We start from the raw sequence: 16,253 nt of genomic DNA, 5'->3' as shown, positions 1-16,253 counted from the left end.
AATTCACATTAACTGCTCGAAGTGTTTTATGCAATATTTTATTTAAGTGTGGGATACCCTGTACATGGCTAGTAAAAATAATGAGCATGTTAAAAGCACCTAGCTTTTCACATATTAAGAACTACAAGCAGCATTGATATCCATTTTATTCCCAATTAACCAGAAACATTAACCTCTCGACTAAAAAATCCAATTATTTGCATGGTGGTTGAAAATGGTCTGTTAAAGGTCACCCATTAATTGGTTCCAGACGCTTTCAAGTTTTAAATCAAATACGATGGCAATTCGTCAGGAAGGTAATGATTTATCATGTTAAAATTTTGCTCCAGAATACTTTTCTACATAACTCGCCCGTGTTTAAATTCACAAAAGCGAAGGGATAGCTTTGCTGCAGCCCCTTGACAGAAACACTTTGGGTCACGTTATCAGCACAAGGACAGCATTCCGCACATGCGCTGTTCCCATCTGAAGCTGGACAAGTGACAAACTTTGTGAAGTGTGCTCTCCACTTCGCCAAATTTTTGGATTATTCACAAATAGCCATTTGACAGACAGACAGACAAAGAAATGACCGAGAACGTGGCTGAACCTGCTCCCACGGAAGTGGAAAAAAGCTCAGAAAAAATTGATATGTCTTTAGGCAAGTACCCGTCCTTAGAAAATCTCGTGTGAACTTTCTTCCAAATTGGCTGATATGAAAGTACTCGCGGGAGTAGTTGGCTCTTACGAGGATAAACTGAATTATTGTTTGCTTTGCAATTCACTTAAGTGATAATGTTGTACTTTTACTGAGATCCGGGAGGAAGGGAGTTAAAGTGACAGCAACACTGTAGGATCATCTAGATCCAATTCGTTGGAGTCAGTACTAAATATGGAAAGATGATATTAAATACTTGTAGGGTTATGTAAAGATCAGATATACTGCGCTGGAAGGCTGGCATTGCCGAGATAAATGTGACTAATTATTAAGTGGGAACAATTGAGTTTTTTTTTAGTTTGTCTTACTTTCCTCCCATTTTGTATAGTTTATTTTTTAAAAATTGTCGACGTTATTAAACTCTTAAAGAAACAAGCGTAAGGTTCAAATTGAAATCAATATCATCTGGCAAAAAAGGCGGTTTTGAGTGTTTTGTTTTGCATATTAAACGAAGACGTTTCGTTGAAAAATCACAACTGGCTTGAGAAATAGCTGTCAGCACCTGCCTCTTCATTTAAGAAGAAAAATTGCCAGTCAATGATCGAATTGAGTCCTATATAATTGTTTGATGACTGGATTTTTTTTTTCATCTTCTGTGGTTAGCTATGTGGCTTGAGGGAAAGATCAGTGTTTTGGATAGCCCGTTTAAGGCCAAAGTGATAGGAGAATAATGTTGAAAGCTTGTTTAATCAAGCTGTTCAGAGAGATGTTATAGCACACCTCCTGAAGTAGCTGAGGACTAGAAGCTTGGCATCCTTGCTCAGATGTGGGTTTTTATTCTGGGTATGAAGTCAATAGACTTAGGAAAAATACCCATGATAGTTTGGAATTCTCAGAGATGTGTGAATGCAAGATCATTGAACATTATCAAGGCAGAGGTAAAGGGATACTTGACTAACAAGGGAGTCAGAGGGGTAGGTAGAGTGAGTTGAAGCTACACTCGGATCAGCCATGGTGTTTGAATAGCTTGGCACACCTGACAGGTTGAATGGCCTATTCCTGCTCCAAATTCTTGTGATCAGTTGTTGCTATGGAGATGCAAGTTTAGAGTAAATAGGCAGCTAATTGGAGAGTGAATTAAACTTGGACTCACTGTGGTTCAGAGCACAGAACCAGTGTGAGGAGGGGTGAGCAAAGCTCTCTATGAATAAACCCACCACCTTGTTTGGTAGTAAGAAAATACAACTTCATAGATTTCTATGAAACAATGCATGAGTAAGCTGGGTGTCTGTATCAGTGGTTCAGCCATGATATTCAGCTTCAGCTATCCTAACCTGAAGTTCTTCCACGAACTGAGACCTCACCTTCATGTTGCCCTAGATGAAGAAATTCACTGGCTCTCTTTGTATTTTACCATGAAGATATCTTTCAGTCAGATCACTAGTTCTAACCTTTTTCATCTTCTCTGATCTTCCATCATGCCACAACCCCAGACTTTTTAACTTTTTTATGGATCTGCCCTAACCCTTTTGGATATGTCTGGATTTACTTTGGCCCTATTTAAATTGAGTGACCCTTATTGGCTTTCTCAGACTATTTGGGTTTGCTGCCCCCATAGTCCTTTCAAACCTCTTAGTGCCTGGCTTTTCTGCCTTCTGTTGCTGGCTTTCTCCAGCCTCTGTGTGCTTTTCTGTCTGAGGAGTAAATTTTGGTAGTAAACAAATCATTCCCCAACAAAGTGTCTGTCCCTGGCATTGGTCAACTTGAGGCAATTTCTACTGTAGCCTGACCCATTAAAAGTAGACTTTCGAAGTAAACTCTGACAAATGGCACATCTATACTCTTTCCCATGAACTGTTGATCAGTAGATTGAGTTTGCTTCCAGGTAGAAAACGTCTATTTGGTATCCAATTCTCTGTCTGGCATCTTTCTTCTCTACAGACTAACTCCAGGGTATTTAGCTTATCGTTGTTCCTCTCTAGTCTGTGATAGCTTTCTGACCTCAGCTCCTGAGTTTATAGATGCGTGTGTTAACTCAGTCATCAGCCAGAATTGTTTCTTGACTGGGCCTTTATAACTTCTGTTTCTCATGATGAGACTGTATTGAAAAGAGTCCAGAGTTTTTGAAGTTAAGGGGAATTACTTTTGTAGCTTTTTGTAGTTGGCTTCCATTTTCAATGACCAAATGCAAGCTGTTGATGCCATTTGTATTCCAGGTATGTCTGCCTTTGTTGACATTATGGAAATTTATGGTATATATGCTTGTGGTACCTGCGTAAAATAAAATGACTTACTGCCTCCTAGTCAGTGGCACTTTTCTCAGGTAAGAGAGAGTAACCTTGTGCTTTCCCAGACAGCTTGCTCTGTAACAGCATTGTCCAGAGTCAGAGATGTACAGCATGGAAATAGACCCTTCAGTCCAACCCATTCATGCCGACCAGATATCCCAACCCAATCTAGTCTCACCTGCCAGCACCCGGCTCATATCCCTCCAAACCCTTCCTATTCATATACCCATCCAAATGCCTCTTAAATGTTGCAATTGTACCAGCCTCCACCATATGCTCTGGCAGCCCATTCCATACATGTACCACCCTCTGCGTGAAAAAGTTGCCCCTTAGGTCTCTTTTATCTTTCCCCTCTCACCCTAAACCGATGCCCTCCAGTTCTGGACTCCCCCACCCCAGGGGGAGTCTATTTAACCTGTCCATGCCCCTCGTAATTTTGTAAACCTCTATAAGGTCACCCCTTAGCCTCCGACGCTCCAGGGAAAATTAGATTAGATTAGATTAGATTACTTAGTGTGGAAACAGGCCCTTCGGCCCAACAAGTCCACACCGCCCTGTCGAAGCGCAACCCACCCATACCCCTACATTTACCCCTTACCTAACACTACGGGCAATTTAGCATGGCCAATTCACCTGACCTGCACATCTTTGGACTGTGGGAGGAAAGCGGAGCAAACCCACGCAGACACGGGGAGAACATGCAAACTCCACACAGTCAGTCGCCTGAGGTGGGAATTGAACCCGGGTCTCTTGCACTGTGAGGCAGCAGTGCTAACCACTGTGCCACCGTGCCGCCCACAAACCGCCCCAGCCTGTTCAGCCTCTCCCTATGGCTCAAATCGTCCAACCCTGGCAACATCCTTGTAAATCTTTTCTGGACCCTTTAAAGTTTCACAACCTCTTTCCGATAGGAAGGAGACCAGAATTGCACACAATATTCCAACAGTGGCCTAACCAATGTCCTGTACAGCCGCAACATGACCACCCAACTCCTGTACTCAATACTCTGACCAATAATGAAAGCATACCAAATGACGCCTTCACTATCCTATCTACCTGCGACTCCACTTTCAAGGAGCTATGAACTTGCACTCCAAGGTCTCTTTGTTCAGCAACACTCCCTAGGACCTTACCATTAAGTGTATAAGTCCTGCTAAGATTTGCTTTGCAAAAATGCAGCACCTCGCATTTATCTGAATTAAACTCCACCTGCCACTTCTCAGCCCATTGGCCCATCTTGTTAAGTTTAATCAAGAGACATATCTCCAAAAACAATAAATCAAGAAAGAATCTACTCTACTCACTACTGCAGATTCTCTGTAGGCCACACTTACAACAACAATTAACTTATCTGATTCTGTGCTGTGAACTTCACCCAACAGTTCCTCCAAGATCAGTTGTGAATTTCACTGTTTGATAATTCTCCCAGATGCACTCTGATGTCCAACGATACACGAATTCAAACATCAAAGGCAGTCACTGTGCAGATATTCTCACTCTCACTCTGTGTTATTTTGATTTTTGTTTTCCAAAGTTCCAAAACAATGCAACAGCACCATTCCAAACGAACAACTTCTGCTCAAAACGTCGACTCTCCTACTTCTTGGATGCTGTCTGACCAGCTATGCTTCTGACTTTGACTTTGATCTCCAGCATTTGCAGTCCTCACTTTCTCCTAACAGCACTGTCCAACAATGGACTAGCTATTTTACCTGATGTGCTGCTCTTTCAAAAGAGATCAAGGTGTCCACCTCTTTTGTTTTGTCAAACTTGGGGATGAAATGGCAACTTTGAATCCTTCAGCCATTAAGTTTAAGTGAAGTATGATTCCCTTCCCAAAGCTGCTCTGTCTCCCACCTCTGGTTGAGGTATTTCAATTTAAATCCCTTTTCCTTTTCATGTTAACTGCTAAAATTCTAACCCTTTCCTCTGTCTTGCTCCTGTCTCTCCTTTCTTTTTCCAGATCATCTTACCAATTTTTTTTTTCAGAAATTCTGACTTGAATCTTCTTCCAATATTATGTTATCTATTTCATTATCCTCCATTTCTAGCTCTAGGCATTTTGCTGCCTGTTTTGCAATTTCTGGTTTTCAGGTGAAATTCCACCTCTAGATGCTTAGTTATCACATTGACTAAGTGCAAGAGAAAGGCTTTCAGTTTTCTGTAAACTATTTTGTGCTCCTCTAAGAAAACCTAAATTGAACTTGGATCTCTTAAATAGAATAAACAGCACAGTACAGGCGCTTCAGCCCTCAAATGTTATGCTGACCTGTGGAATCAATCTGAAGTCCTTCTAACCTACACTAATCCATTTTCATCCATATGCCTATCCAATGACCACTTAAATGCCCTTTAAAGGTGGTGAGTTTACTACTGTTGCAGGCAGTGCATTCCATGCCCCTACCACTCTGACTAATAAAACTACCTCTGAGGGTTTGCCTTATGAAGAAAGGTTGAATAGGCTTGGACTTTTCTCTCTGGAAAGAAGGAGGAAGAAAGGATACCTGATCGAGGTGTATAAAATAATGAGCGGAATAGATAGAGTCAATAGCCAGAGACTTTTCCCCAGGGCATGATTGACTGGTACAAGGAGTCATAGTTTGAAGATATTAGGAGGAAGGTATAAAGAAGACCTCAGAGGTAGGTTCTTTACGCAGAGAGTTGTGAATGCATTGCCAGCTGTGATGGTGGAAGCAGAGTCATTGGGGACATTTAAGTGACTGCTGGACACGCGCATGGATAGCAGTGAATTGAGGGGTGCGTAGGTTAAGTTACTATATTTTTCATTAGGAATAAACCTCAGCACAACATCGTGGGCCAAAGGGCCTGTTCTGTGCTGTACTTCTCTATGTTCTATCTGTCCTATATCTATCACCCTTCAGTTTAAAGCTATGTCCCCTCATGCTAGCCATCACCATCTGAGGAAAAGGTCTCACTGTCCACCCTAACTAACCCTCTGATTATCTTACGTGTCTCAGTTAAGTCACCTCTCAACTTCCTTCTCTCTAACGAAAACAGCCTCAAGTCCCTCAGCCTTTCCTCATAAGACCTTCTCTCCACACCAGGAAACATCCTAGCAAATCTCCTATGAACCCTTTCCAAAGCTTCCACATCCTTCCTATAATGCGGTAGCCAGAACTGTATGCAATACTCCAAGTGCGGCTGCACTAGAGTTTTGTACAGCTGCAGCATGACCTCGTGGCTCCAAAACTCAATCTCTCTACCAATAAAAGCTAACACAACGTATGCCTTCTTAACAGCCCTATCAAACTGGGTGGCACCTTCAGGTGTCTACTTTTCAGACACTGAGGTCTCTCTGCTCATCTGCACTACCAAGAATCTTATCATTAGCCCAGTCGTTTGTATTCCTGCTGCTCCTTCCAAAGGGAATCACCTCACTTTTCCACATTAAATTCCATTTGCCACTCTCAGCCCTGCTGTACATCTTATCTATATCTCTCTATAACCTGCAACATCCTTCAGCACTATCCACAACTCCACCGACCTTAGTGTCATCCTCAAATTCACTAACATATTCTTCCACACACTCATTCAGGTCATTTATTAAAATGACAAACAGCAGTGTCTCCAAAACAGATCATTGCGGTACACCACTAGTAACTGAACTCCAGGATGACATTTCCCATCAACCACCACCATCTGTCTTCTTTCAGCTAGCCAATTTCTGATCCAAACCACAAAATCACCCTCAATCCCATGTTGCTGTATTTTGTGCAATAGCCTATTGTGGGGAACCTTATCAAATGCATTAATGAAATCTATAGACAGCACATTAACTGCTTTACCCTCATCCATCTATTTGTCCACCATCTCAAAGAACTTAATAGGTTTGCGAGGCACGAGCCACCCTTCACAAAATTGTGTTGACTATCCCTAATCAACTTATTCCTCTCTAGATTATAAATCCTATCTCTTATAACCTTTTCCAACACTTTACCCAGAACAGAAGTAAGGCTCTGTGGTCTATAATTACCAGGGTTGTCTCTACTCCCCTTCTTGAAGAAGGGGACAACATTTGCTATCCTCCAGTCTTCTGGTGCACTTCCTTGTAGACACTGGCAATGGGAAGATCAAAATCAAAGACTCTGCAATCATCACCCCCCCCCCCCACCACACCCCACTCCCACCCCACCCCCCACCCCCCCCCGGCCTCCCAGGGAATCCTAGGATAATTCCCATCCGGTCCAGGGGACTTATCTATTTTCACACTTTCCAGAATTGCTAACACTACCTCCTGGTGACCCTTCATCCTGTAGTTTAATAGCTTGTATCTCAATATTCTCCTCGACAATATTGTCTTCTTCAGTATGAATACCGGTGACTTCCCTTATCTCCTCAGACTCTGCACACAACTTCCCACTACTATCCTTGATTGGCCTTTCTCTAGCCAATCTTTTATTCCTGATATACCAATAGAAAGCTTTAGGGTTTTCTTTGATCCTCTCTGCCAATTACTTCTTATGTTCCCTGATGGCTCTTCTTAGTTCTCTCTTTAGGTGTTTCCTGGCTAATTTGTAACTCTCAAGCGCCCTACCTGAGCCTTCACATCTCCTCCTAACATAAGCCGCCACCTTCCACTTGACAAGAGATTCAACTTCTTTAGTAAACCAAGGCTCCCTTGCTTGATCACCTCCTCCCTGCCTGACTGGTACATACTTGTCAAGGATACGCTGTCGCTGTTCCTTGATTAAGCTCCATGTTTCAATTGTTCAACATTTTCTGTAAGGCTTTTTAATAACATCTATTGAAGGAAGAATTTGTTTGTACTCCAAATTTGTCATTAGTCAGTGAATTCATCACTGAATTAGCCCCAAAATTGATCATAACTAGGGGAGGAGGGGTCACGATTCCCATTTTTATGAAACCTCCTCTTGGTCAGTCATACCAAATATCATTTTTCTTTTCCTTTTTTTAGCACATAGCTATCACACATCAGTTATTTTCATAAACCAGATTAAAAATAACAGACCAATTCCCAGATTTTCTTGAGTGGAAGGGTTTTATCAAACAAAAAAAAATCAGTAACAAACATACACAAAATATAGATAAAGAGCCAAAAAGGAGGTAGGCAGAGAAGTATCTAATGCTGACAGGAAAGTCCAAGTATTTGGAGATTACTGTTTGAGAGTTGAAGGGGAGTGTAACCCTCAGCCGAAGTCCTAATTCCTTCAGTGGCAAAGCTTCCACATCCCCTTGATTTCTCAGTCACTGTGGTTTGCCCAAGTTCCTTTCTTTTTCACCCCAATGGCACTGATTTGCTCAGGTTGCATTTTCAAGAGGTAGAGAGGAGCTTTCTGTATCCATGCTATCTTCATTCCATGCTTTCTCTTCAACATTCTCCTCATCTCCGTCTTAAATGGAAGACCCCTTATTTTTAAAACTGCTCCCCACCCCCTTTCTAGTTCCTTCTATAAGGGGAAACACCATCTCAGCATCCATCTTATCAATCCCTTCAGGGTTTTATATGTTTCACCTATCATTCTTATAAACCACAATGAATACAGGCCAAACTGATCCTCAAAAGATAACCCAGGACTCAGTTGAGTGAACCTTCTCTGAACTGCTTCTAACGGTGCTATACTCATTCTCGAGTAACAAGACCAAAATTGTGCACAGTACACCAGATGTAGTTTTGCCAGTGCCCAACACAATTCCAGCAAGACATTCCCTGTTTTTTAATATTCTGTTGTTCTTGCAATAAATGGCAACATTTCATTTAGTTTCCTCGTTGTCTGCTTGACCTCCTACTAATATTTTGTGATTTCTGTTCCAGGATACCAAATCATTTTGTTCCATAGAGGTTTTCTTTCTTTTTCCATTTAAACAATAATGTACATTTCTATTCTCCCTGCCAAAGCTGAAGAGTTCACATTTCTTAAATTATACTCCATCTGTCAATTTTTTTTTTTTACACAGTCACTAAATCTATCCAAATTTCTTTGTAGATCTTTTTTGTTTTTGTATCTAACTTTGTACTATCAGCAAATTTACTAAGCATATATTTGGTCCCTCCGTCAGTCATTTCTAGAATAGATGGTTCCCCGGCACTGATTCTTTGGCAATCCACTGTTTACACTTGTCAACTCAAAAATGACTCCTGCCACCCAATCCTTCTGTCCTTGATTATATGTTACTCTCTACACCATGACCTCTTAAATTGCATAGCAATGTTTGATGTAGTGCCTTATCAAATGCCTTTTGGATTTACTAAGGACCCTTTTATAACCAACTTGGTAATAGATTCTAACTTTTGGCCTTTAACAGATGTTAAGCTAACTGTTTGCTGTCTGTCTTTTTTGTTTAATAGACTAGCTATATTTGCTATTTTTTAAATTGATGGGACCTTTTCAGATCACAGGAGTATGGAAAATTACAAACAGTGCAATGGCTATCTCTGCAATCACAATGTTGGAAGCCTGAAATGAAGTCCAACAGGTCCTGATAACTTTTCAGCCTTTAGTTCTATTCATTATTTCAGTACCCTTTCTCTGGTGATTAAACTTTTTAAAAAGTTGCTCCCTCACTTTTTTCTTCAATTTGATACTAATGAACTTCCTCAATTAACTATGGATGATGTAGCCTCCTCCTGGACAATTTATTTTTCTCATGTGATTGTTTCTTTGCTGATCATAATAAAATAACTCATTAAATGTTTGTCACTACATTTTCCATTGATCTTTCTGTTAGTCTATTTCCTCAGTTCACTTCAGCCAGGTTTTACCTAGTGCATTTTTAATTCCTTTTATTTCAGCTCAAAACATTGACCTTGCATAAAGTCTTCTCATCTTCATATTGAATGTTAAATTCAATCACGTTAGGATCATTGCTGTGTAGAGGTTCCATTAGTCTTGGGTAATTCATTAATCCTGCTCCTTTACACACTACTTGATCTAGGAAAAAACCCATTCTCAATTTGTACTAGAATGTGCCACTTGAAGAATGTTTTGGGGATAATATCTATGAGCTCATAAGATGTTGGAGCAGAAGTAGATCATGCCATTGAACTTACTCTGGTATACAGTGAGATCATGGCTGATCTGAAAACCTTCAGATTTACTTTCCTGCCCCTTCCCTATAAATCCTGGATTCTATTCCTGAAATTTGAAGATCTCAACCTTGAATGTACTTATCAATGCAGCCTCAATAATGCTCCTTGGTAAAGAATTCCATGGATTTACTACCCTCTGAGAGAATAATTTCCTCCTCATCTCTGTCTTAAATATGCGATCCCTTTTTCCCCAAGATTATGACTTTTGGTCCTAGACTCTCCTTCGGGGCAAACAACCTTTCTGCACCTACCCTGTCAAGTCCCTGAAGAATCTTGTACATTTCAGTAAGCTCACTCTCATTCTTCTAAATTCCAAGGAGTACAGATCCAATCTACTTAACCTTTTCTCATAAGACAGTTCCTTCATATCCAGTATCAGCCTTGTCAATCTTCTCTGACTTCCTCCAATGCTCGGATGTATTTCCTTAGATAAGCAGTCCAAAACTGTTGACAATATTCCAACTGAGTTCTGACTAGTGCTTTGTATAGTTTTAGCAAAATATCTCAACTTTACCCACTTTGAAATAAAGGTCAATATTCTATTTGCCTTCCCTATTATGTCTTGAACTTGAATGTTAGCTTTTTGTGATCCATACGCACAGACTCACAAATCCCTCTGTTCCATAGCCTTCTGCAGTCTTTCCCAATTTTAAATAATGTTCAGCCCCTCTTTGTCCTGCCAAAGTGCATAACTTCATATTTTCCTACCTTCAGGCAGCCTTTGCTAAACTGATTCATCCAATCAATACATAGATTTCAATCACTCATGATAATCACAGTTAAAAATCACACAACACCAGGTTATAGTCCAACAGGTTTAATTGGAAGCACTAGCTTTTGGAGCAACACTCCTTCATCAGGTGATAGTGGTGGGCTCGATCGTAACACAGAATTTATAGCAAAAATTTGCAGTGTGATGTAACTGAAATTATACATTGAAAAATTGATTGTCTGTTAAGCCTTTCATCTGTTAGAATACAGTGATAGTTTCACTTCTTTCATGTGTAAATCACAAAACCTTTTTTTTAAAGTTGCATTCTCGGGTTAGCTGTTAACAATGGTGATAGCTAGGCAATATGTTGAAGGTGTTGGCCCCCCATGTTCTCTGTCTATGCCATGATGTTTAGATTGATTCTAATCTTAAAAAGTGAGATAAGAGTTTTACATAAATTCATGCAGTTTTTGAGCTCAGAGTTCTACACAATGCATGCAGTTTTTGAGCAAAGTACAATGTAACTCTGCAAATACAAATTCACCCCACAAATTGCAACATTTAAGACGTTTGGATGGGTATATGAATAGGTTTAGAGGGATATCGGCCGGGTGCTGTCAGGTGGGACTAGATTGGATTCGGATATTTAGTTGGCATGGACAAGTTGGATTGAATGGTCTTTTTCCATGCTGTACATCCATATGACTCTTCTCTGGAATGCAGTCAGGAAGTAACTACTTTGCTATATATAAAAAAAGTAGTTTCTGATCTCCTGTAGCATTCATAGTATCTGATCCAGTTGAGTTTCTGATGGAACACATTGGTGACTTCTAGGATGCTGAAGGTGAGAATTCAGCCATGTTAATGGGAGGTGTTTAGACACTCTTGTTGGAATTTGTCATTTTTCTCGCACTTATGTGAGATTGAGGAATTTACTTGTAATTAACCATAATTGCTCTTGAACTGAATGGCTTGCTGGGTCACTTCAGAGAGTAGTTAAGAACCAACAACATTGATTTTACTCTGGAGTCATGTGTAAGCCTGAACATGTAAGGACAGTTGATTTCCTTTTCTTTAGGAACGGAGATGGGTTTTTACCACAATCGATAGTTTCATGGCCAGCATTACTAACTTTCCATCCCAGGTTTTATCAATTGGACTTCAATTCCACCAACCATTCCCAAAGCATTACCCTGGGCCTCTGAGCTACCATTCTCATCACATTAACACTATTGCTACCATCTTCCCTGATCATTGGTCTCGAGTGAACACAATCCTCTTTCTTTCTCCTAGGTGTGACTCCAACCAATAGAATATTTATACCTTATACACATTGATCTCAATCTCATGCAACGACAAATAGTTTTATGTTCTAATGTGGAGGGAGAAAGCACAATGCAAGTGTAGTAAAAAGCAATGTTCTAATAAAATGTCATTTGACTTGAAACATAAGCTGAATGAAAAAGGTGCCTGCCCATTATATTCTTTTTCTGGGTTGATGGGTGGATGGAGACATTCCTATCATTTCCAGAGGAAGACCCAAGCTGACAGTGCAGGTGGGGAAATCATCTTAGTTTTAATGATAAATGTCAGACTCTCCTTAACCTCACTTGCCCTACATTGCCCTCTATACTCTCTTATATTTCACATTATACCCATGTCCTCTCAATGCAGAACTCAGGAGCTATATCTTTGAAATGGAGATGATTTTAAAAAAAAGTCTCATGATCTATTTGAGCTCATCCTTAACCATAATTCATATTATGAAATATTCTCATTCAAAATCATAAATTTAAAAATAACCTGCTTTTCACCCTGTTTTAAAAATAAGCATCTATTACCCATAACCATGTCAAAGGCATCTAATCCTTTAATAACCTCTAAAAACACTGATCTCTGGCAATCAAAATGTAATCACAGCACCTTGCCAAATGTTTCCACATTTATTTGAAACTGTCAAGCTTTCATAATGAGCTAAACTGTAACAACGAAATCAGTGAGAGATGAACAATAACGTCTATTGAAAGAGGGTTAAAAGAGTAGCCTTTTTACTTATCACATCCTGTAAATTAAAGCAATATGGGAACTGGCAAAAAATTTTTCTTTACATGAAAGTTGCTGAAAATTTTTTTTTTTCCATTTTAGAAGGACTTGGATATTTATTACTTTAGGTGATTTTTACTAGAAATCCAAACAACACTTGTATTTAGAATGCATAAGAGCAGTTTTTCTAGGAGAAAACACTCTAATCCATCCCAACAGATACTAATGTGTATCACAATATTGATCAATGTAATGACAACCAACATTAATAGATAGAACCATATAATCAATCACTTTAGCAAACACGCATCTAACTTACAGAATAGTGTCAAATAATTGAAACTGAAAGGGCAAATGTGTTTGTTTTCTCTATTCCAAAGGTGTAAATGAAATAATTTAAAACTTTTCTTTGGCTCTCCACTTGAAGTCTCCAGTAATTCACGCCTCTTCTGTGAGCCCCATCTACTTACTGAAGGGACCAAAATTACAATAAAATTGTAACGTGATGGAGCAAGCAAGGGCAGAAATGCTGTGAGCTGGATGAATGCCTGCATCCTTATTCTATCCTAGCAAAAATGGGATTGAGGCAAGAATCCTAGCATTGGGTCCAGGAATCATTTTGAATAGATTCTTGAATACTGCATTTTGCACCTTTTTTTCATTCTTAAATGCACACAGTGGAGATGGAAGTAGCATCTGATTGAATAAGCAAATGTATTCATCTTTGGGTTGCAATATTATAATTTCAATAGTGTGCTCTTTTCAGCCACTGCAAAACTCTTTTAAATGTTTCACTCTTTCCAATAGTTGTACAACACACACAAAGCAATATGTAAAAGTACTCCTAATTCATTTCCTATTGTGTTGACAATCTTCAAGATCAAATTGTCCCTAATTTAGCTAGGATTTTTCTTCAATCTCTCTCAATGAGGCAGTAATGATAGATAAGAAAATGAGGCCGGCAGATGCTGGAGATCAGAGTCAAAAATTGTGGCGCTGGAAAAGCACAACTGGTCAGGCAGCATCTGAGGAGCAGGGGAGTCAGTGTTTCAGGCATAAACCCTTCAGGAATGTGGGGGTGGAGAAAAGTGGCTGTGACAGGGTGGAATGGATAGGTAGGAAGGAAGATGGACAGATGGGATAAAAGTTCAAGAGGGTGGTGCCGAGTTTGAAGTTTGGATCTGGAATGAGGTGGGGGGAGGGGAATGAGTAAACTGATTAAGTCAATGTTGATGCCGTATGGTTGGAGGGTCCCAAGGCGGAGTAAGAGGAGGTGTTCTTAGTTGGGCAATGAAAAATTCTCATTACTTCAATTAAGAATTTATGACCGTAGAATTGTGGAACAATGTTCTGAAGTTAAAGCTGAGGCACATTATTCCAGTCTTCCCTTGCATAATATCTGATACATCCAGACGTTTCTGTAAAATGTGTTTGATGTAATGTGGCATAAAGAGCCTAAAGTGACCCATTTTCTAACCTTGGCACCCATTTCACCTTTAGCGTACCAAGGTAAGGAAATGCAGCAAAACTGTAGTAATTTTGCGACGATTTTTAATATGCTTTTATGTTTTAAAGATGACATTATTGAACTGAATAAAAGGGAAACCGACTCTACTACAAATACATCCATGATGACGAGAGAACTGCAGAAAAGGCAACAGAATTCTGGTTTTCGTAAGCTACGATATTATTTTGGAAGAGAAGTGCAGCAAAATGTACAAGGTGACCTCAACTTTGAGTATAACCACGCAATTAAATGACTATGTATGCTGACCACTGCAAGCCCAGTGAACAATATATCAAACCTTGCATTTTCGTTGTCAGATTTATTGCTAACCCATTGCGAGCAACTGATTTCTTCTGTAAGTTAGTGACCAATTTATTTTCAATAAAGCAGGAGAGAGGGATTATCCTTCTGCATTAGCTGAAACAATGTTGCAATACCGTTTATGAAGGACTTACTTATGATCTAACTTACACCCTACACGTTTATCCCCTATCATCCATTGATCGAAGTACAATGAATAAAGCGATCCTGAGAATAATTGAAAAGATAAGATAAAATTAGAGATCACTGCAGGTCAGGCAGCATCTATGGAGAGAAAGCAAGCTAACGTTTCGAGTTTCAATGACTCTTCTCCAGTCATCTAGACTTTAAACATTAGTTTGCTCTCTCTCTCTCTCTCTCTCTCTCTCTCTCTCTCTCTCTCTCTCTCTCTCTCTCTCTCCATGGATGCTGCCTTACCCGCTGTGATCGCCAGCACTTTTTGTTTTCAGTACAAATTCCAGCATCTGGAGTAATTTGCTCCTGCGATAAAGTTGAACCTGTCTTATTTTTGCTTAAGTTCTCAACAATAAAAAAAAATATTCAACATGAATGCTCCAGCCTGTTTAGTAAATTTAATGCAGAGATGAAATTCTGCATTTGATAGTACAGAGGTGTAATGCAAAGGTTGGAAATTTTAAAACAACATAGATTGAAAGGTAAAGCGTAAAACAAAAAAAAGTAAATAACTTTTTATTTTATAACAAAATTTCAAGCAAGACGTAAAAAAAAGAAAATTAAGGACAAGTTCAGGAGTAGAGATGCTCATCGTGATTATTTTTGAAAAGTACTTTTAATTTGACAGTCTGTTCCAAATAATTAAACATGAATATCATAAATGTTGTTAGCAATGAAAACCACTAATAGCTATGTTGTATTTGCTAAATGTTTGCATAGTATCAGAATGTATACAGTAGTCCAGGGATTGTCAAGAAACCAGGTGTGGTACAAGTAAGATGGGCATTCATGCTCATTCTGTAATATATGCTCCTGTCTAATATGGCTACAGATCGGGAACCTCTGCTTCATAAATGTGACCTTTTCAAACTCCGGTCACTGATTCACCACCAATTGGATTCCAGAATTTAATAAGATTGTCAACATGTCAAAGTACATTATTTAAATTAATTTGTTTGTATCAATTTCAATAGGATTCAATAGACTAAGGAGAAATATTTCTGAACTGCAAGGGTACAGCAGAGTTAATCGACGTTGGCTGACACAGGGTAAAAATATCACAGCAAGGTCAGGTGGAAGAAGACCTGTTGTCGCAACCAAAGGAGTGAGCCCTTTGAATCGCAAAGCCAGTTTTCACCTGGTAATGCAAACCAATCTGTTAAACTTCCCTAGTTTTACTTGATAATTTCAATGTATTTCAAATTATTTTCAAAACTAATGTCCTTTCTAGGATTCACAACAAACTGCACCCACTAAGAAAGGAGTTCAATGGATCATGCGGAGAAGAGCACAGCAGGCCCAGAAAAGATTCAGGCTAAGAAGACAGAGGCCTCAAATTCCAAAAAGAAGGTAATCAGCAAAACTGACTTAATTGATACATAATCTATATTGCTCCTTCCAATCTTTACACCAACCAAGCCAACAATGATCTCTCGCCACAAAATACCAACATCCAGTTTCTCCCACATATCACTACCAACCCTCATCCCATCTGTTGCTTT

At 39.5% G+C, this 16,253-nt stretch overlaps 1 protein-coding gene across 1 annotated transcript in view; it reads left to right on the top strand.

Annotated features, from left to right (window-relative positions):
* Positions 1-479: 479 nt before the first annotated feature.
* Positions 480-16,253, top strand: part of LOC122557131 (UAP56-interacting factor-like) — a 58,244-nt gene continuing 42,470 nt past the window's right edge. Inside the window, exons 1-4 of the mRNA XM_043704474.2 lie at positions 480-640; positions 14,325-14,471; positions 15,726-15,892; positions 15,983-16,101. Of these exons, the coding sequence (XP_043560409.1) occupies positions 568-640; positions 14,325-14,471; positions 15,726-15,892; positions 15,983-16,101 (506 nt within the window). The 5' untranslated portion in view covers positions 480-567. The remainder of the gene's footprint in view (positions 641-14,324; positions 14,472-15,725; positions 15,893-15,982; positions 16,102-16,253) is intronic.

This window comes from Chiloscyllium plagiosum, unplaced genomic scaffold (assembly GCF_037043375.1).
Source record: "Chiloscyllium plagiosum isolate Xiang-an unplaced genomic scaffold, Cpla_swu_hap1 HiC_scaffold_11, whole genome shotgun sequence".
Taxonomy (NCBI): Eukaryota; Metazoa; Chordata; class Chondrichthyes; order Orectolobiformes; family Hemiscylliidae; genus Chiloscyllium; species Chiloscyllium plagiosum.
This window is presented reverse-complemented; position numbering and strand designations above follow the sequence as displayed.